Source organism: Sardina pilchardus, chromosome 19 (assembly GCF_963854185.1).
Source record: "Sardina pilchardus chromosome 19, fSarPil1.1, whole genome shotgun sequence".
Taxonomy (NCBI): Eukaryota; Metazoa; Chordata; class Actinopteri; order Clupeiformes; family Clupeidae; genus Sardina; species Sardina pilchardus.
In genome coordinates this window covers 15,014,658-15,035,714 of record NC_085012.1, presented here as the reverse complement: position 1 = coordinate 15,035,714, position 21,057 = coordinate 15,014,658, and the positions used below count along the sequence as shown (strand labels likewise).

General features: G+C 47.7%; 1 protein-coding gene across 1 annotated transcript in view; it reads right to left on the bottom strand.

Moving 5' to 3' along the window:
* The window catches only part of fndc3bb (fibronectin type III domain containing 3Bb), a 59,193-nt gene that overhangs the window by 8,528 nt on the left and 29,608 nt on the right, over positions 1–21,057 (bottom strand). Inside the window, exons 7-23 of the mRNA XM_062521166.1 lie at positions 20,217–20,275; positions 17,435–17,580; positions 17,142–17,201; positions 16,451–16,589; positions 16,281–16,334; positions 14,623–14,747; positions 13,730–13,904; positions 12,500–12,586; positions 10,866–11,001; positions 10,658–10,729; positions 10,353–10,471; positions 9,801–9,906; positions 8,699–8,985; positions 7,200–7,313; positions 5,721–5,870; positions 3,800–4,080; positions 892–1,101 (exon numbers count right to left, since the gene is read on the bottom strand). Coding sequence (XP_062377150.1) covers positions 892–1,101; positions 3,800–4,080; positions 5,721–5,870; positions 7,200–7,313; positions 8,699–8,985; positions 9,801–9,906; positions 10,353–10,471; positions 10,658–10,729; positions 10,866–11,001; positions 12,500–12,586; positions 13,730–13,904; positions 14,623–14,747; positions 16,281–16,334; positions 16,451–16,589; positions 17,142–17,201; positions 17,435–17,580; positions 20,217–20,275 — 2,320 coding nt within the window. The remainder of the gene's footprint in view (positions 1–891; positions 1,102–3,799; positions 4,081–5,720; positions 5,871–7,199; positions 7,314–8,698; positions 8,986–9,800; positions 9,907–10,352; positions 10,472–10,657; positions 10,730–10,865; positions 11,002–12,499; positions 12,587–13,729; positions 13,905–14,622; positions 14,748–16,280; positions 16,335–16,450; positions 16,590–17,141; positions 17,202–17,434; positions 17,581–20,216; positions 20,276–21,057) is intronic.

The window sequence follows — 21,057 nt, the reverse complement described above, 5'->3', positions numbered from 1 at the left end:
TTTGAAAATCAGTTCTGCTCGAATAGGGTAAATTCAAGGCCAATTGAACGTCTATTAGCTAAAAAATCAAAAGCTCGAGAGACGCGGTTCAGGGAAGTATTTAGGGCTACTGAGTCGCTCTCGTTTTTCACAAGAGGCTGTTCAGACAAATGGAGAAGACGAATGGAAATGTTCTCAAAAGCCAGACTAATAAAGAGTTATAAAACCTCATCCCGTGGTGCTCAAACTCTGTCTGTAAAAGTCTGGTGGTGACCATCACAACTGCATATATGCTAAGAAAGTGTAAGAAAAAGTGCTAAAATTCTTGAATTTCCCCCTGGGAATCAATAATGCATCTATCCATCTACTGTATATACAGTATCTATCTAAAAGTGTATAAGTACTTAGTGCTAGACAGACACCTATGAAAGAGACTGAAGTAAAGTCACTGTGATTTTGTGTATTTTACGATAGGTGTGAGTGAAGTTAAACAGAGGCAAAACAAAAGCAGATTGATCATCATCAGACTACAGCAAAATGACTGCTGCATCAACAGCCTTGTTTTTCTTTTTCATTTTCTACAGTTGCCCATCGGCAAAAGGTCCAACATAACGAAACACCGCAATTAACAGAAACGTGAAGAAAAAGTGAAAAGTTAAATGGCAAGAGGTTTAGTGTCAATATGATTTTTTTTTTGGGGGGGGGGGGCTTTTTATGCCTTTAATTGGACAGGACAGTAGAGAGCATGACAGGAAACGAACGGGAGGGAGAGTAGGGGCGGGAATCGAACCCGGGTCGCCGGCATGCGGTGCAGGTGCCCCAGCCAGTAGCGCCACGGCTGGAACCAGGTTTAGTGTCAATATAACAGTGTGGACGTCATTGACTCTCCATGCGGCGGAGAGGGGCGCTCACCTCTGGTTCTTGTCCTCCATCTGCAGGGTGTATGTGACGTCCTCGCTGCTCGGGGCCCGGCTGCTGTCCCCCCAGCGCAGCTTCAGGCTCTGGGGCCCCACGGCGGCGCACTCCAGACGGGGCGGCGCCGGGGGCAGCGGTCGGGTCCGCACCAGCAGGGGCTCGCAGAGTGGACCGGCGCCGATCTCGTTCTCAGCCTGGACTTGGACGCTGGAGGGGGGGGAAGAGCAGCCAGACAAAAGCGTGTCAAAAACACCCAGTGACAAAAATATTGTTTCAGAATTTATTTTATAACGTGTGTCGAAAGATATAAGGGCCTTTTTTTTGTTTATGTAACTCAACTTCGGTCAAATTAAGCCCTCATAGAGTCAAGCTGCATCACTCTTGTTAAAACAAATCCTCATCCACAAACGAATAAAACACAAAAACAAACCACTCCATCAGTCCATATTGAAATGACGGGGAAAGTGCCTATAGAAGCCTCTACGGGCACGACCCCACACCATTCTCTTCTCTCCATCCCTCTCTCTCTCTCTCTCTCTCTCTCTCTCTCTCTCTCTATCTATCTCTATCCATCTTTCTCTCTCTCTCTCTCCTCAGGAACTCAGACGTGGTCTGTCCACAGAGACTCACGTGACGCCTGGGCCTGTGACCCACGCTCTCACTGATGTCACAGAGACAGGCGGACCGACCAATGGCCATTAGGGACACGTGCGGCACGCACGTTGCGCCAGGTGACATCAACCCATGTGCTTGTGACCCATATAGACGAGGAGAAAAGAGGAGAGTAGATCTCTCACCATAAAGAAAAAAGGAGACACGGGAGCTGTAATGATATTGGGTCCCCTTCAATCATATAGCACACTTGAATGTAAATGCACAGTCCATATAGGAGCATCTGTAATGCTATTCTCACGACTTTATTCAGATACAATGCTCCTTTTCTACCTGAAGAGTTGTCTACAAATGAGGCACTGGTAACCATCACAACCTGGGCTTCTAGCTAAACCCGGTTTACGTATGGATGGCTATGAAGTAGTCGCTGGGTATTTTCAGAGCCATTCTCCCCCATGTCCCTGGGCTGACCTACACCTGCTCGTTTCATCAGATGTTCCTGGCTCGCCATCGAGAATTTCTCTGGACTCGCCAAGTTGCAGCCAGCTGCTATTATGTGCCCATTCACCACAACAATTACCCACATAATTGTCTGCAAATCACGCTACCCCAGCACGGGGGAAGAAATCTTCAACGCTCAAGCAGATTGTACACAGCAGGCACGGGCAGTTGTTCTGGCCTCTGTTCACTTGAATGAGTAGGACTATAAAGTAAAAGGTGGTCATGGAACTTCCGGCCATCGATCGTAGACATGCAAGCAAGCCAGCGTGTCAGCACGCACAACTTTAGGACGTCAGACCTCAAACAACACCTTGCCATAAATGGTTCCATTAGAACATGAGAGACGACAGGAGAGCAATACGGTGTTCCATTCACCACATTGAGATTCTCATTTTAAAATTCTTTAGAATTCTTTTCACTCATTACATAGATAGAGAGAGAGAGAGAGAGAGAGAGAGAGAGATGACAGCACAGCCTAGACGAATGAAAATCACTGTTAAGTGATTAAACTGAATGTTTTAACTAAAATTACAGCTATTGTCCGACACAAAAGGCTTCCCTCTTAGCCTCTGGGAGAAAACGCCACTGCTGAGGATTCAAAAGCTATTTGCATTGATTGCTCCAATTCAGAGCCCACAATTGCTACTAGATGAATGCAAAGCGTCCCTCAGCATTTACAGTTAATGACGATATAAATTAGCTCAATGGTAATGAAACAGTGGTTTCAATGAGTAAATGGACTGCATCACTGTAACATTGCCTATTACTGTGGTCACTATTGCAGAGAGGACAATAAAAAGGCCAAACACAAAGGCAAACACTTATCGTCTCACAAAACCACTTTGTTCCTTTCTGTTAATGTGAATCTGGAGAATGGTTCCATCTCTTCCTCCGCAAGCTCTTTATTCCCAGGTGAACCACAGTGCAATTTTCTGCCATTAATCAACCACCCAGGTAAACGCTTTTATCTCACCTTAGCAGCTGTTAGACACAGCTGGGCTGAGGTGGGAATATAGAGCACGCACGCACACACACACACACACACAAACAAACATATCCTGTCTGCCTGGTACAGTCCACTGAGCCAGAAAAATGATAGTGTGTGCTTACCACTTGCTAAGGGATATGGGAACTTAAAACTCATAACAATAAAATAACGATAAAACTCATCATCGGGGCCAAGCAATGAAAGCTAAAGGGCTTGGCGGGTGGTGGCTGCTTTGATTTGGATTTCTGCCCGGTTAATCAATATAGTTTCTTTCTGTGGGTTTTTGTGAGGTTATTAAGGCTTCATTAAGGATGCAAATGCATTTAAAGAAGCAGAATTATTAGGTGTGCATTGTTTTCAAATGACTTGAATCAAAATGGTTTACATCTCTATGAGTAAGATAAGAAGCTCATAAAGACAAACCTGGGGTCCCTGTGGTGCTGGTCAGATTTTGTGAACATGAAGTAAATACCCTCTTGTGTCCTACTCTAAGCTGGTATGAGTAGGGCTCTATCAAAAGCGTAACATTTTCTCCCACAGAGAGACATGGAGCTCTCCCATCACTCATCACATGGGTACCAAAACAGCGCAGTAATGGTCCAAATCCTCACTAATGCACCACTAATGACCTTTCAAGCCCCAACTAATGCGTAGCGCTGGGGAACAGCACAGCGGAGGGAGGGGGAGACACAGAGAAAATGAGCCATGAAGAAGCCTCTAACTTGGGCTACGGGTGAGGGGTGGGAGTGGGCGGCGTGGGAGAGCGGCGTCCACCACCACAGCCGGACCGAAAACGCTACCGACCTGTATTCGGTGTTCGGCTGCAGGCCCGTCACCACGTAGCACGTCACGTTGCCGACGGTAAACGCCCGGTCTCCCATGACGACGGAGTAGGAGGTGATCTCCGCCCCGTTGCAGGAGGGCTCCTCCCAGGCCAGGGGCAGGCAGGTGGAGGGGGGGTGGAGGTCGGCGTCCGAGGCCGGGGGCTCCTGGAGGAGAAGGGAGGGGACGACGCTGGGGGCGGCTGCGGGGGTCCGGCAGGTGACCAGCTCGCTATGGGGGCCCGCCCCATCCTGGTTGGCTGCCTGTGGGGACGGAGAGAGTCGGAGTCAGTGGAGAGGAAGTGTGAAGGTGGAAGGGCAGAAGCATTGACTCACCACCTCCTTTCACCTGTGATTCTTCTTATGAATTGCTGCTACCTCGTGCACTGCAAAAAAACTGCTGATCTAATAACATCTAACCACGAGTTATTTAAATTCAAATTATTAAATGTGCCTTGATAAGAGTCAATCTCTTATTAAATTAAGTCAAAATGATCTTATGAGAGAGTGCTAGGGTAAGTCTCTTTATATTAGAAACAATACCAAATAGAATGTTTGACCTTATATAAGATTAAGAACACCTGGTGAGATTTTATTCCTGAACCAGACACCTGGTGAGATTGTTTTCCTGAACCAAAACAAGGGCAAAAGAAAAGCAGATTATCAGACTACAGCAAGATGGCTGCTGCATCAACAGCCTTGTTTTTCTTTTTCATTTTCTACAGTTGCCCATCGGCAAAAGGTTGCTTTAGTAGTCCAACATAATGAAACCTGCAATTCACAGCCAATTAACGAATGGAGTGAATTGGTCCGAAAGGTCATAGCATTCACAGCGCTAACAGGGCTAACAAGCTGTCAGTCATGACTCACTTCTGGCAGCCTGCTTAGAACATGCTCTAATGAACGCACTGGCAGCGTACCTGAACCTGGGAGTCCCCAAAAAAATAACGTAACCTTTGAATTTCACTCTTGTTGATGTACAAAAGTAACATAAACTGTTGAGAAACACGTCTCGGCTTTACAACGAGTATTACCCAACGTACAACGTGAGGAGGGTGCTGCGTGTCTGAGTGTTTTCCTTACAGAAGTGAGGGATGGCAATGATGAAGGAAGTATAAAAAACACCACATAAAAACAAAACTCTTCACTCGTTTGATGTTGATCTTGAAACAGCCTGTGAAAACCGAAAGGACCCTCAACATCTTTTCCCTTCGTCATGCCATAATGGAGCATCTGACAAAGACAAAAATTGCGAAAGAAAATTGCGGTTTTCTTCTACACTCATAGTGCTGCAGGCTGAAAGAAAGACTAGCTCGCCAACCCTCATCTCACAAAAGGGCAGACCAAAAGACACCCTCCGAAGAAATCAATGACATCTTGTTTTTCAGAACTCTGTCTTGTCTGCCCTGACAAACGTGTTTGAGTCATCGGTTAAATGACTGACACACCCCCTTTTCTTACAATTGATCCAGGGCGCTGTATTGTTGATCTGTGATTTAACCTCGTCTTTGTGGACACCTAAAAGCCCTGGCTTGTATAATCTCCTTACATAGAAGACAACTGCATCACTCCCATGTAGCCTACGTCATTAGTGGACTGCATTGATAGGATTCTCACTGATTTGAGCAGTCCTCTCACTTAACCTTTAGCGTGGTTACAAGTGTACTGTGATTGTGAAACACACACACACACACACACACACACACACACACACACAGGTCTCCTGTCCAACCAACAGTGAAGTGCAGACTGTTCTGTATTACAGAGAAACCAGTAATTACATTGACCGATGGATAACAGTGGATTTTAATTGAAACATGTCCTTTCTGCTGTTCTACCCCCCTGTGGCTGAGCTGAGATCTCTCCCTGTAGCAGAGGGAAGATGGAGGACACCTATGGCTCACCTGTAACCTGCAGCAGTACTCCGTGGACGCCTCCAGGTCGGAGATCTCGCAGGACGTGTCCACGCCGCGGTAGACCACCTGCAGAGAGTCCAGGTCCCGGCCCCAGGCCAGCCAGTACTCGGAGACGTCGGCGCCGGAGCTCTCGCAGCTCTGGAGGGGGAGAGAGACGGGACTGGTCAAGAGAGGGCCTGATGATGACCACCAGAGTCAAACAGCGACAGACTGCCTCTAAATTCACTTGTTTTTCATTTGTGCAAATAGATCTGCAGTACAATACAGTACACACACACACAGGCCTAGAGTCAAGGGTTTCGTAATTACTTTGCTCTTGTCTTTTGAGTTCTATCATATTTCATTTCTAGGAATTGAAGTCATAATTATGGGATATTGAGTGCATCAGCAACACACTACTGCTCTCTCTGAGTAGTTGCACAGGTAGGATAATTTCTCTTTGTATTTGCTTTTCTATGAAAAGTCCTCTGCAGCATGGTAGATTGCACTGGAATCTATCAAAACAAGGATTTATCTTCAAGATATCTAGATCAAAGAGGCATCGAGAGCCCTCAACATATAGTATGAGGGCTATATTTCGCATCCACTATAGCATGTGCAACAGAATACATCCAGTCTGAAAGAAGGCTTTCCAAGACACCCATGATGCTAACCTTATGAGACCTCAGGCTAATCCCTAACCTTAAATAACCCTCCAGAAAGCGATGACTGTGGTTGCCGAGCCTAATGTGACAACCCACTGATTTCTACTAATTGTTATTCCCATTACGAACATTATGAGCTATGTAGGTGGTGGAGATGCTTACAAAGAGAAAATGGATCGATACGAATTTAAAAAGTATTCCAAGCATGCAAGCCATCGGCTTGTGGTGTGTAGATGATTGGTGCCCTGAAGTGTCTTCTCTTCTAACTGAATAGAAGAGTGGAATGACTGATGGATATAGCTGCATGGGATACTGAAGAGTATTCATATCTTTTAGCAGTCTATTGATGGGCTCAGACAGGACACCGAGGATGAGTAAACTCAGTTAGTCCTAGTGTCACCTTCACTCAGCCAATCATGGAGCAGGATATGCATCTGCCCATATCTAAAGTACGTGTAAACAGGATTGATTGTTGAGCAGCCCCTGTGGGAAGTCTCCTTCCTGTGTATGTCTGAAAGGCATGATTAAATGGGATCTATGATTGGTCTTTGTGTGTATCTTGACTGAATGTTTTATTGTTGATTTTGTAAGGTGACCTTGAGTGTCAAGAAAGGCGCCCATACATAAAATGCGTTATTATTATTATCATTATTGCTATTATTATCTTGAGTGTGTAATGCACTACGGTTTGTCAGCAACAGATGGATTGCAGAAGAAGAGCGACATCACATTTTGAATAACCTCATTTGGCATCTGGTTTGACATTCTAGTGAAAACAGTAAAGTCAACCATCTAGTGCTGTGGGATAGTGAGCGCTCCGTACCTCCCAGCTGACCGCTGCGCTGGTGTGAGACGTCATGGTCACGTGGGGCTCACCGCACTGACCCGGGGGTCCTGCTGCCGTGGTGACCGTGAGGGCCTCGGAGTAGGGCCCCGCCTGTGGAAGAGAGAGAGCGAGCGGCATGTTTATCAGTCACGTCTTGCCTTCACCCCACCGAGCCCCCTGCTCCGTCCAGCCACGTCCAGCCGCATCCAGCCGGGTCCAGCCCCCAGGCTGCCACACATCAGAGAGGAAGAGGCAATCCCCGTCCCAGCAGGGGCACTGCGCTAAACAATTTGCTTGTGCGGCTGAAAGCACAGCACCATGCTGACCGCAGCACTGTGCTGTGCCGATGGCAGAGCGGAGACCGAGGGGGAAGAGAGGCTGGGCTGGACAAAAGGCCCGAGTGGTCAGTGGGAGAGGTTTTGTGTGGGAGCGGAGTGGTACAGTAGTATTGACATTTAGGATGTTCTTGGAAATGAAGGAATGGGGGGGCGGCGGCATGTATTCACTCGCCACTCTCGCCACTATTCACTTTTGTACCTTATTCATCCATCCTAATTTAAAAAGCAATATGTGGGGGTGGGAGGGGGAGGGGGAGGGGGAGGGAGTGAAGGCGTGCACACAAGACCTTTAACTTGAAAGCGTTCTGCTCAGAATTTTTCATGGTTAATACACTCACAATTTCATGCAGTGACCTTTTCACTGATAGTTACGCGGGAACAAATTGCACAAACAAGCGCGCATCCTTCACTTCATAACTCGGCGCATGATGAATCACCTGGGCCAAACAAAAATGGCCAAACTCTGCCTACCACTGTCATTCTGCTCAGGTTGATGGTCCTGTTTTTATAGGGACCAAATCAACATAGATGAACCATGTCAGTGTGCTACTGCTGTAAGGGTGACTGCCATGACTATGAAATGCCACAGAAAATGTATTATGACAGGGAATAAAAAATAATTGGTGGGTTGTATGCAAATGATTTAGGTGAATATTATGGTTTGTGCTGCTATGAAACATAATGGTGCAAGAGAGAGTAAAGTTATGAGGGCAGTGACTTGGTTGGTTTGATGTGTGTGTTGAGTTATGAGTTTTTACAATTTTACACTCAATTTGATACAATCTCAGCTGTCTTTCTCCAGTGACCCAATGTTAGCGTAATCTTAAAGAGACCCTATGCAACTTTCTGCAGGAGACGATCGCTCCTTGTTTACATCTGGAAGTCTGAGACAAAGAACCACGCTTGCAATTTATATATTTAAATATAGCCTATACATGTATAAATATACACGCTAAAGCTGTCGGGGAAGCTCTGCAGAGAAAATGCAAGCATAAAACGAGCGAAAACGAAAAACGAAACCGAAACCAGAGATGAAATCGCCAATCCTGCATAGTTCCTCTTTAACTTATCTATCAGTGTATTGTCTTTGGACAGAGGCGTCTGCTAAATAACAACAACCACAACCATCAGTGTGAAACACATGCACGGGACACCCACCCCGCCGTCGTTGGCAGCGTGAACGCGGAACGTGTAGGTGGCACCGGGGAGCAGGCTGCCCACGGTGCACTCGGTGGCCCCTCCGTGGTACACCTCCACCGGCTGGGCTTGGCACAGGGCGCCAGCCTGCTGCTCCTGCTGCTGCTCCTGCTGCTCCTGCGGCTGGTCCTCCTCCTCCTCCTCCTGCTGCTGCTGTGTCTCCGTCTCCTGCTCGGCGGGACTCTCTACGGCACACATCTCCACGGTGAACTCGACCGCTTCGCCGGCGCCCTCGCACACAGGTCGATCTGCAGAGAGCGAGAGAGGGGGGAGGAAATGAAAGGAAAGTGAGGGGAAATTGAGCCCCATCTTAGAATTTGTTTTGTTTAGGGGCTTTTCTTTTTAACCTGGTCTCTAGTGGACAGACCTTATGCAACTTCATTAACGTACAACCTAACTTCACTGACCAAACACACCCCCCTCACTGACATCCACCCATCGGACCAAAACAAAAGGAGCCGTTCCCTCAGCAACGCAGCCTCCAGGTGAGCTTAAAGGGAGCAGGTCGATGCCAGTGATTAGGAACAGGCTGTGAAAAGCATGCACAGCCTCGTGAAGGCAGGGACCAGGAGACGAGTGTGTGCTTGGTCCAGCATGGCTATTTCAGTTCCATTCAAGGAGGCGATAGCAAGTCCTAAAGTGGCTGCTCATATACAGACACTCACTAACTAGTGCAGTCAGTCAGTGTACTAAGAAAAACCTCTTTAGTGGTGCACCTTTGCATCCTGTTTACTGGAGACTGAGGAAGAGAGTAAATTATTCTTTGCCATCCTGGAATAGGTGTCAAGAAGGCATAACCTTTTAACGGATGCAACTTTTTAAGGGTACCACAAATGCATTTAGGTGTTCATGTCATCTATTTTCCCCAGAAGAATAATTAGCGAGGGGAGACCAACCAGCCACAGCGCAAATGCTTTCAGCTTAATGGCTTCAAATCACCCCAAAAATATATCTGGACCAGTTGTGCTAATTAAGGCAAACACATACCTATATAGTGGGAGGCACATGGGTTTGCAGAGCAAAAGAAAGGAGCCAAGAGATTCTGAAAAGAGACACAACTCACCCCATTCTAAGTGGACCTCCTTGTGCTTGACATTTCCCATGACTCTGGGCGGTTGGCAGGCGGCCGGCGGAAGGCCCAGGCTCCGGACAGACAGGCTTTGAGAGTGCTGAAACGTCACCAGCACACAGAAAATCAGCAACCAGCACTCTGATTCAGTTTCCTGTGATGGACTAGCCAATGTAGACAGGAGCTATACACATGCATTTCATCCATTTGTCCAATTAAAAAAAAAAATTCTGACAAACACAATCCATAATAATGTCTTTGGTTCTTCGTGTGACTCAGACAATGGGTGCCTCTCATGCAGCGTTTATACGTCCTCCCTCGCTCCTCGATGCCTCGATCCTCACTGATCTACATAAAGAATGATGGGGGGAAACAATGGGATAGTCTATCCAGTGTTAGTTATAGATCAGTGGGAACGCCCCTCGAGGATCGAGCATCGAGGATCGAGGAGGCATGTTGAGAGGCACCCATTGTCACGTCTGCATGAACACCACTGTGGGTTCTGGTGCATGTGGTCAGACTACAGAGCTGGACTCCTGGCCTTACCTGGCTCTGGCCTCCGGCACTGAGGCAGTGGACCCTCAACGAGTAGCAGGTGGTCGGCCTCAGGCCCTCACACACCCGCTCCAGGGCAGGGCCTTTATACACCTCCTCCCACTGAACCTCTGAAAACACACACACACAAAAAGTCACATTTTATAAGATTTAAAAGGTTAGACGTAGTGGGTTCATGGAGGCTGATGCTCTTTCTCTGTATCTCTGGAGGAAGAGGCTCCATCCATTTCAAAACAGTAATGGCCTCCAATTTACCACTTAGAACACACATAATAGGTGCTTTCATTCCATCGTACCTTGAGTCTCTTCCTCCAGGAGCTCCAGGATATACATCAGAACCTCTGAGCCGCCGTCATCTTCTGGAGGTTCTGGGGGCCAAGACAAGTCGAGAGGGTTCATTCAGAGTATTATTCGGAGGTATTATTGCATTAGTATTATCTCCAAACAGGTACAATGGAGCTGTAGGAGGATGGTGAGGTGACCGCACCACAAAGCGCCACTTACGCCATAAAGCACAGAAGCCGTGCGAAGTGACGTCCCTGACGGCGAGGTCGGTCGGCGGTCCCGGCTGTTCCGGGGTGGTCTTGCACACCAGCAGCGCGCTCGGGCCGATCCGCCACTCTGCACTGCAGGCGGTGAGCTGCAGGGGGCGACAAAGGGAACGGCAACGGCCGATCAGTCCGGCGTGTCCAAGTCTGCACTGTGTCCCCACTCCAGATAGCAAACCAGCGTTGTGTTTGCCAAGTACAACAGAGCAACATGAATGCCTCTTGGAGAGCGAACTTAAGTGGGCTGTCTTAACAAAGGCATCCAGGACAAACATTCTGGTGCCGTGGCCCCAGAAACACTAATACAGTACATTTCAACAAATATGTAGAGGCTTCAATCCAACACTGTGTCTCGTATTAGGCCACGTAGGAAATGGAAGATCTATTATTAGAGGTGTCTTGGAGGGGAAGCACTGTTATAATGACTTTCTTAGTTTGTAGAGATGGGGACATATTAAATCATTCTAATGGATGACTCAGCATCAATTACCAACCTATTACTATGCAGTTAGTCTATTAAGCATTTCTTATGCATTATGGTCTGTACTCTGTATATCATAGTATTTAGCTATTTTCATAAGGCTATTGACTGAATTGGCATTGTAGTTTATTAATGCTATTCTGCTTAATGTAGTATTACCAACTTATTGTTTACTGTTAAAATGAACTATTGCATCGTTATTTGTGTGTCGCTTTGAACAAAAGTGTGCTAAATATTGTAACCATAACCATAATCAAACTGAAGTTCCTACAAGCTCATCCATGTAACTATTCCTCAACAAGGCTCTGTGCCCAAAGACTGAACTCAACATTATAATGAAATGCCAACTTTGAAAAATGTATTGTTCTTGGTCTGTTAGTTATTCTGCTTTCTTGGATCTGTTGTAATTCCACATTATTTCCTCAGCCCATACATCAAGTCGTTTCTCATTAATCTCATTATTTTTTTAATCTAGTCTTCCCAAATGGCTCGATATCTAACAGATAAGCAACGAACTCAGGCTGGCACGGGATGCTGCTGAGAGTTTCTTTACATTCTCCACTCGTAAGCATGCCAAGTGTGCAGCCAAGAAACACACTCTCCCCCCAAAGTTCATGTAAACCTGACCCAGAGCGAGCCATATAGACAGACACCCAGCTTAAACCCAAACAGTGGAGCTAAACAGAGGTCGTTCTCTCTGGGGAGCGCAGCCTCTGACTCAGCCCCCCGAGCCATTCCAAATGGCCTCCGGCCAATTCCCACTGACCCCCGTGCGGCGGGCGACCAGCTACGAGGGCCCCCACCGCTGGCTTACTCATGCGGAGCAAATTAGCCTGCGACACCCATTACACATCCACTCAGCCCTCCCCAGAGCACCCCCCCAACCCCTCCCACCCCCCGGATGCATCAGAGTGCCGGGGGAAGAGAGAGTGGATGGAGGAGGTGTGAGGGGGGGGGTTCTGGGTCAGGGCGGGCGCTGCATCTAATGCTGCATTTAACTAGGAGTTGTTTAACATGGTGGGCTTGGCAGCACGGTTTGGGGGCTTGCGCCGTGTGATGTGTAGAATGAAAGCCACGGAGGCTCGGGGACGGACGGACGCTGGACTCACCCTGAAGCTATACTGGGTGCTCCGCTTGAGGCCGTCCACTCTGCAACTGACGTCCGTACCGTTGTACCTGGAGTGAAACTCTGGTCCCTGTAGACAGAGAGAGACAGAGAGAGGCGGAAGGAGAAACACAAAGTATGCTTTTAATGGAGAAGCCTTTCAATGCATGACTTTTGTTCAATAAAAGCTTTTCCACAACCTCCAGCCCTGCAGTGGACCTGGTCGACTCACAGGGTCACCACAAACCTAAGACACTAATGGACAGCCAGAGCTATTACACACCAAACAAGCATGAAAGAATGAGGCCGCGTTGCATGGAAGAACACTGACTTTAAGAGGAAAATTTAAGAGTTTGTTGAATGAAACATTTTAGCCATGAGTTACGGTGGAGACACGCTCACTTTAGCATCACAGTAGGAGGTAGAAAGTAATGGTATTAAGTCAGTAGCATGCAATTCATCAGTGTGTCCAAAGTCAGCGTCAGTGACTGAGACATCCTGAATATTTCCCTCGAGGGGGGGGGGGCATTTCATCATCATCATTTCCTGGAAAGCGCGAATCTGCATTCCATGAAAGTGTCCGCTTTGTAAAACCTAATTTGCAACGGGTTACTCGGGGACTGCAGACGTAATTTGATGTGCACAAGCACGTCTCCTGCTGCTTAGTAATCTGCCCGTAAACAAAGATTTTGAGACTCTTTGTTTATTCACTTTTATTTGTTTACACAGGTATCTTTTTTTTTTTTTATCTCCTTTCACTTTCCACTTCCTGGGACACACCTTGCCAACTTCTCCCAGTAATGAGGTCTGTTCTGAGACAAACAGTGGGCCAGGAAAATATATGGAATATTTATACTATATTTAAAAATGTATACTACTGCCATTATATCCTCTTTATCCTATTTTTTCCTCTCAAACTGAATAATCTGTTGCAATGACCTCTTGCTGAAGGAGCCTTTCCTCCACTAAATAAGCAACCATATACCGTCAATTCCCGAACTATTAGCCGCCGCTTATAATGTACATTGATTTCTCCAGCTATGAGGTTAATCCATGGAGGCAGTTAATATTGCATTAATATGGTTTCGTTTCTTTTAACTTGCATAAAACACTGTCCTGTGGCTTCTACACAACGCGGCTGATACGCGGGATATTGCTGTAGGTCGATTAAGTTAGGAGGACTCTCTACAGTGTTGCACGTTAAACTCTTTGGTCAGGTGATGCGTCGTCCCACCTGGCTGTCCTCCTGGAGCTCCAGGACGTAGGTGACGGGCTCGTCGGGGCCGCAGCCTCCGGGGCGCACCCACTCCAGCGTCAGGCAGCCGCTGCCGGCCCTCTGGAGCTGCGGGGCCGGGGGCAGCTGAGGCTGGCTGCCCGTCGTCTGGAAGGCCACCTCCGGGCTGTAGCCGCTGTAGGAGGACCAGAGGAGACAACAGGACAGGGCAGAGCAGATAGATGGTTTAATACAGACCGGTGGGCAAGCACAGACAGAGAGAGGGAGAGAGAGAGAGAGACTTTATTTTGTTTAGCCAGTCCAGTTTAATCTATGTGACTGTCTATGAAAGGCAAGAGGAGCTAGGGCCATAAAAGTGCATAAACATTTATAAAGTCACTATTTACTTTCACCGTGGAGATAAATGTCACACTGTAGCATCAGGCCCGGGAAATAAATTATTGCGGGAGGGTGGAGGATCTTTAAAATGAGTCTGGACTTCTTCCTCAGTGAATGAGTAGCCCCGCTACCTACTAGAAGCTACGGTGTGAGGTCGTTTTAAAAGTTATTTACTGAGTTGTTAAACTCTGAGTCACCTCGAGGAGGGGGAAGTACTCAATCACGGGAGGAGAGTGCAAAAAACCTTATTAGAGCTTTAGGTTTTCTCTCTACATTTATTTCACATACAAGGTCACTTCTGTACCAACGTAAATTTACACACATATAAAAAAGATGCGGCAAGCGGTAGCTTCGCGCTGCACCCACATACACATGCGTGTAACCGAAGCATACACACAACCATGGAAAGAAACACACGCACACTTAGGGAAATGGCCACAAACAAGTGTTTGTTCACACACAGAGACACATATTATATATATATACACACACGGAAAAACAGGTGGGCCTTGTACCTGGTCCCAATGTCATTCAGTGCCGCCACCCGAAATGTGTAGCCTGTGGCTGGGCAGAGCCGTGTAACTTTAAAGTGCCTCTGGTTGCCGTAGTAGCACTCTCGGAACGTGCCGTTCTTTTTGCCCTGCGTAAACACAAGAACACAAAAGGCCTCAGTGAGGATGAGTACCCACATAATGGCCACACAATCGAGCAGCAGAAAATGCAGTCCCTGCTCAGACAAGCATATTAAGAGGACCATTTCTATTTAAGAGCCTTCTGATGAGGCCAAAAAAAACATGTTTGTCCAGTTTTGGAACGCAAAATGTAGGTGGCTATGTTAGAATATCCTAAGCAACTTTGAAAATCACAAAGAGTTGTTGTTTAGGAGCCACTGCTCCCCTGGGTGAGGGAGATCAGAGCCCCTGAGCAGCCTCTAGAGACACAATTGCTTGTGTGACAACATCTAGAGGAAATAAGGCGAGGAAGATCGAGGTGGCGTTATCAGTTTGGTTGGTCTCATTCAAGTAGAGAGAGGAGAAAGGAAGAGATGAAGAGAGAGAGAGAGAGAGAGAGAGACAGAGGTAGGAAAAGAGAAACAGTGAAAGAGAGAGGGAGAGATAGAGTGAGAGAAAGAGAGCGAGCCTGTGAGACTGACAGGAAGAGAAATGAGAGGAGATATGGTCACTAGCAGGCCTGTCTTATTAGGTTTGCCTTTCCACTTTATTAATCTCGGAAATTTTCACCGGGGAAACCGCAGCGGCCGATAAGACAAACAGCTCGTTCGCCCCAACTGAAGCCCTTCCAGGCCAAACAGCGCGGCCCCGCCGGACCCGAATTAGCTCACGGCTCACTTTCCCCACAGCTTTTCTTTCCTCTAACAGTTCTGCCATCTAACACACAACTAATATTATTTTGGCCCTACAATCAGATCCAATTGGATATTAAAGCCCGTCTGCTTGTGGGACTTACGGCTGGTGTTGGTGGTGTTGGCGGGGGCATATTGGCGGGGGAAAAGATGGGCCTTTAGAAAGGGCGCGCATGGGAGCGGTGGGTGCCTGGGAGATAGGGGGCAGGAATAAGAGGGCTTTCAGTGGCCGAGGAGACGCCGGTGAGCCGCGGCGCGGCGGGGGCCCCCGGCACAGACGCCGATGGAACGGAGCGGCGGCCGGCCATCAAAGGCGCTCATTCATTCCCCCGGGCGGCCTCCCCTGCACAAACAGGAGGCCTGTCAGCGGCAGCGGGGCGGGGAGCAGCGGGGCGGGGAGCAGCGGGGCGGGGAGCAGCGGGGCAGGGAGCGGAGCAGCGAGGGAGCCTGGCGGCGGAGGAATGCGACGCGAGAAACGGAGAGGTGGCGAGAGGAAAGATTGACCCAGAGGGACGGGCAGAGGGAGAGGAGGGGCTGGGGGCAGGAGAGAGGTGGGCTGCTGCACGTACGTATTCCTGAAAGGCTGGCTTGATGGATTCTGAAAAAGTCCTTCATGAGTGTGTGTAGATGTGCACTCCTGCGTGCGCGCGCGTGTGTGTGTGTGTGTGTGTGTGTGTGTGTGTGTGTGTGTGTGTGTGTGTGTGTGTGTGTGTGTGTGTGTGTGTGTGTGTGGTATAAATAAAGGGATGATGTGTATTCTGGGAAAAGAAAAATTGGAAAATTACGAAGCGCAAAAGGGAGGTGACTCACCTCATCCCATTCTAATATGTAGCTGGTGATCCTTGACCCGTTGTCTATTGGAGGCTGCAAATCAAAACACACACACACGGTCACTCCCGCTTTCATTAACGGCAAGACAAACACATTTGCTTGCTCTCCATCATGGCCCAGATGTATGGGGGGGGGGGGCGTGCTGATACCTTCCACTGGAGGGTGAGTGAACTCCTGGAGCGATGGGAGAGTCTGGGGGGGAGGGGGGTGTCCGGTGGGCCGCAGTGGGTGGTGAATGTCCCCGCCTCGGAACGCGGACCCCTCACAGAGTCAGACACCGTGCTTACACTGAAACACAGACGCACACACACGCACACACACACACACACACAATGTTTTTTTTCAGGCGAGAGTGAAGTCATTGTAAGCGAAGTGCAGAACAGCGATACCTAATTAAATATGCATGAGGTATTGACTAATGTTCTGGCATTATGAAACCTCTATTTTCATTTCCCAGCTATGGGTATCAACTGTGCCTCAATGGCGCAGCGCTCAGCAGAAAATATGCTTTTCAAACAAAGGCTCCGCGAATAAATAACATTTCAAACACCCCCTTGTCGCACACTGTGTCACATCATCTACATCATGCGTGGTGCAAAGCGGCAGCTTCTCGGAAAATGAGATTTCAAAACACCACAGACACTTGTGATAACTTGAAGGGGAGCATCTGGAGGTTGTGGAGGGGTGGAGGGGTGGGTGAGGGGTGGAGGGGTGGAGGGGTGGAGGGGTGGTTGAGGGGTGAGGGGTGGAGAGGTGGGTGATGGGTGGGGTGATGGGTGAGGGATGGGTGGGGGGTAATTGCAAAAGAAGGCAGTTGGGCAATGCCGGAGATTTTCTTACCGGACGTGGTAGTCTGTGGCCGGCCGCAGGTCTGTGAGGTTGTACTCGAGCTCTTCCCCACTGGACAGACGGACAAGAGAAGAAGGAATGAATGAATGCTGAATCACTGACCATCATTAGTCAGCATCCCCCACATTACGCACATGAACTACACCAGCAGATCAGTCACATCCACATCTACACTCATACTCTCTTTTGATTAAACCAAGTGGAATCGACATTATAAATGTCTATTTAATGTGTCTAATTAATCCTGAGTGTGTGTGTGTGTGTGTGTGTGTGTGTGTCCTTACCTGTAGACCACACGGTACTTCCCGTCGATGCCCTTATCGGTCAGCATGAGCTCGTAGCTACAGGAGGAGGCAGCGTCACCCTGCCCACTAGCAACCGTCACCGGGGCCCAGGACACCAGTGCTGAGCGAGACTGCACCTTAGACACCTGACACACACACACACACAACACACACAACACACACAACACACACAACACACACAACACACACAACACACACAACACACACAACACACACGTCAATGCATTTACCTCTATAAACAACTTGAAGCATTTAAATCAAGACATAGCATCACCCAACTGTGCAAACAATGCAGTTTTACTTGGATGAATATTTTCACACAGGCTAAAAACACATGGGCAACTACAATTAGTCCTAACTCATTGCACACAAAAGTCTACAAACATGTTTTTATGCAACCGTGGTATGACTTAACAGGTGTGCTATTGATTTACAGGTCTCCTAGGGTGTAGAATTCAATTTGTGGTTAACAACCCAGACTATAGCATGAGAGGGGAGATTTATGGGAAGGAAAAGCGAATCAAGCAAGTATGAAATTAATCCAAAGCCCTCTGGTGTCGTACATGAGGGAGAATGAAAAATATTCCACTCAGTGCTATATCGCGGACCGGTAACAAGTTTGATTCCCTCTACCTTTTTCACAATAAATTTGCGGTCATTTACATAAATGTGGGGTTGTTGAAATATTTTATTTATTCCAAATAAATAAGACACCTTCTGCTATTTCTGCTCTGGAAGCACACTGCACCTCAGGTTAGAAAGAAGTGCACAGCTTTGATGTAAGGGGTTTGTGCTGTGGATGGGTAAGGCTGGTGGTGACGTATCGATGACAGCGGTAGCATGACTAGGACAGAGGCTGGGGACAAGCAACCTTGATGAAGTAGAAGAGGGGGAGATTTTGGGCAGGTAAATTAAGGTCCCAACCATCCATCAGAGGAGAACTTGGGACAACGATGAGCCCTTGGAGTGTCTCTCTCTCTCTCTCTCTCTCTCTCTCTCTCACGCACACACTCTCTCTCTCTCTCTCTCACACACACACACACACACACAATAAGCCTCTGTCTGGCATAGATAAGAGAGATGGTGGTGGCGGCACGAAGCTGGCGGCTGTGAAGGCTTGCTGATGGAGAGATTCTCAGGCAGAGGCAGAGGCAGAGGGAGCAGTAGCAGTCAAGCTCAAGAGTGACAAGGTAATGAATCCCCCCCCCCCCCCCTCTGACAGCATGCCATAAGGGAGACCGCGCGCGTTCAGTACTCCTCAGGAACGCCGCTCAACCCTTCCGATCCGAGCGTGAAGTGTGCACAGATGGCCACGGAAGGAAAAAATATATATTCTGGAATCAAAGCTGACACAAAATCAGCGTTGCACTCAAAGAGTTTGATTTCACAGAAGTCACAGTAGTGCTGGGCGTGCTCGTGTCGGACCGGAGGAGGAAAGTGCAGCCAGATTTGATAAGGCCTGTGGTCAAGGAACAGTCAGAACACTCTCTCGGTTCAGTGGTGTTTTTCTGCCGCAGTCGTGGATGTCCACTGCACACAGTCACATAAAACAAGACAATCCAGCAGCACGTCCAGTTCATGCGTAAGCAGCAGGTGAAGTGCGTCAGGCCTGGGAACTGAGCATCAGGAGGAATGGAGGGGGGGTCTAAAAAAGCTCATTTTAGCTGCACTCCAGCAGGACTTTTCTGAAAGTGCTCTGACCGTTCGCATGCGCTACCCAATGATGAAACTGAATAAATACTGCAGAAAAAAAATGTATGAGTTGCGCATGACCTTGACCCACTGGGTTCTGCGTTTGAGGTCAAATCCCACACAGGGAGGGAACACAACACTGTTGGCAGAGTGCCAAACTGAGAGAGTGTTGATATTGTGATGAGGCACTTCCACTGCCTCCCCCTCTGTTCTGAGGCCCCAATGTTCCCACAGAAACAAACCTTGCGAGGCGCTAATGAATTTCATTAGCCTCTCGATTAGGCGCCGTGGTAATTAAGAAAACGTTCACTTTGTCTTTTTCAACGACTTGAGGAGGTGGGATTGGGCCACAGTTACAACAAACACACAGCTGGGCCATAGATAAAGCCCTGCTGCCACCTGCTGTCTAGGAGTGGACATGCTCAATAATTACAAACTCCAGTGCACCAAATACAAAAATCGGAGGGGGACAATAGAGATGAGCTGTATTATCATACTGCCAAGCATTATATGTTAGCTATATGCTTTCCAAGTCCTTGCAAAAAGTAGTCTCCAATTTACACCAATTAAGCCCAGTAATGGGTGAAGCCATATGATGGGCCCTTGAGAAACTTGAGGAGCCCCGACATTCTGAGGCAGTTACATTTTTGAAGGAAAAGAAAGAAAAGAAATGTAGGACATTTGTAGTGGCCAACATACTACTGTATACTAATACAGTTAGACATAAGATGATCATATTGTTTGAATATTAGAAAGTACACTCCAGCGACACGCACACACTTAGCCTATCATGCACCAATCAGTGGCCCACTTCAGTGACCCTGTGCTGGTGCACTGCACTACCATTGAGGATAAAATGTCAGGAGACAAATACTTTTTTTTTTAAATCTTAACTATAAATTCAAGCACTTTCTATGACCACTTATGTATATTAAAAAAAAAAAAAAAACATTTCCAAGGCCTTGACATCACCTTTTCAAATTCAAACTTTCAAAAATGTCAAGGACCTGTGGACTCTTATTTTAGTTAGCTTCTCATAATAGATTGACGAATGTGATGGTGCAACTACCTGTGGTTTGTCCATTCCTGAGAGCATATCTTGGACTCTTCGGCCCTCTACATTATGATCTGGAGGAAAATGAAAAGAAGCAAAAAGAGAACATTTAAATAATATATAACCATAAAAAGACACTGAAGACTTGAAGGCTCACAGTATTTTACTCATGTGGTACTGGTTTGATGCCTATCTAACAAGCCCAAAACTTTTTTTGAACATCCAGACGTGAGACATATACACTCACTCACATCAAACAGCAGACAGGGAAAAAGAAAAAAGGGGAAAAAAAGATCTGAGGAGTCTGACATCTTGACAGATGATCCTGTCTATGTGAAGCAGGGTGGTGCTGAGCAGGCAAGAGGCTAGTGGGGTGTGTGTGTGTGTGTGTGTGTGTGTGTGGCCGTGGTGTTGGGGGGGACCCCTTTCCCCACAGGCACACAACTATGACTCACCACTGGGATGAAGTCATGGCAACGCGACCCACTCGTGACCTACGGGTGGCTTGCCTCTCTCTCTCTCTCTCTCTCACACACACACACACACACACACACACACACACACACACACACACACACACACACACACACACACACACTGCTCACCCCACCAAAATGGTGCTGCAGCATTCGTAACAGGAGACTGCCGTGTCGGTGAGGGGAGATGAAGTGTTTTGGGGGGGTGGTGTAGCATAAGCTACAGCCTATGCTGGAACAAGGAAAAACAAAAGCCCCCTTTCAGAGCACTGCTTTGGGTTTGTTTGCTTTGGACCAACAGTAAAAAAAAAAAGGCCTTTTTCGCTCAAGGCTCATGGCAACACAGGAGTCTTAGAGGTGCTCAGGGCTGCACATGAGGG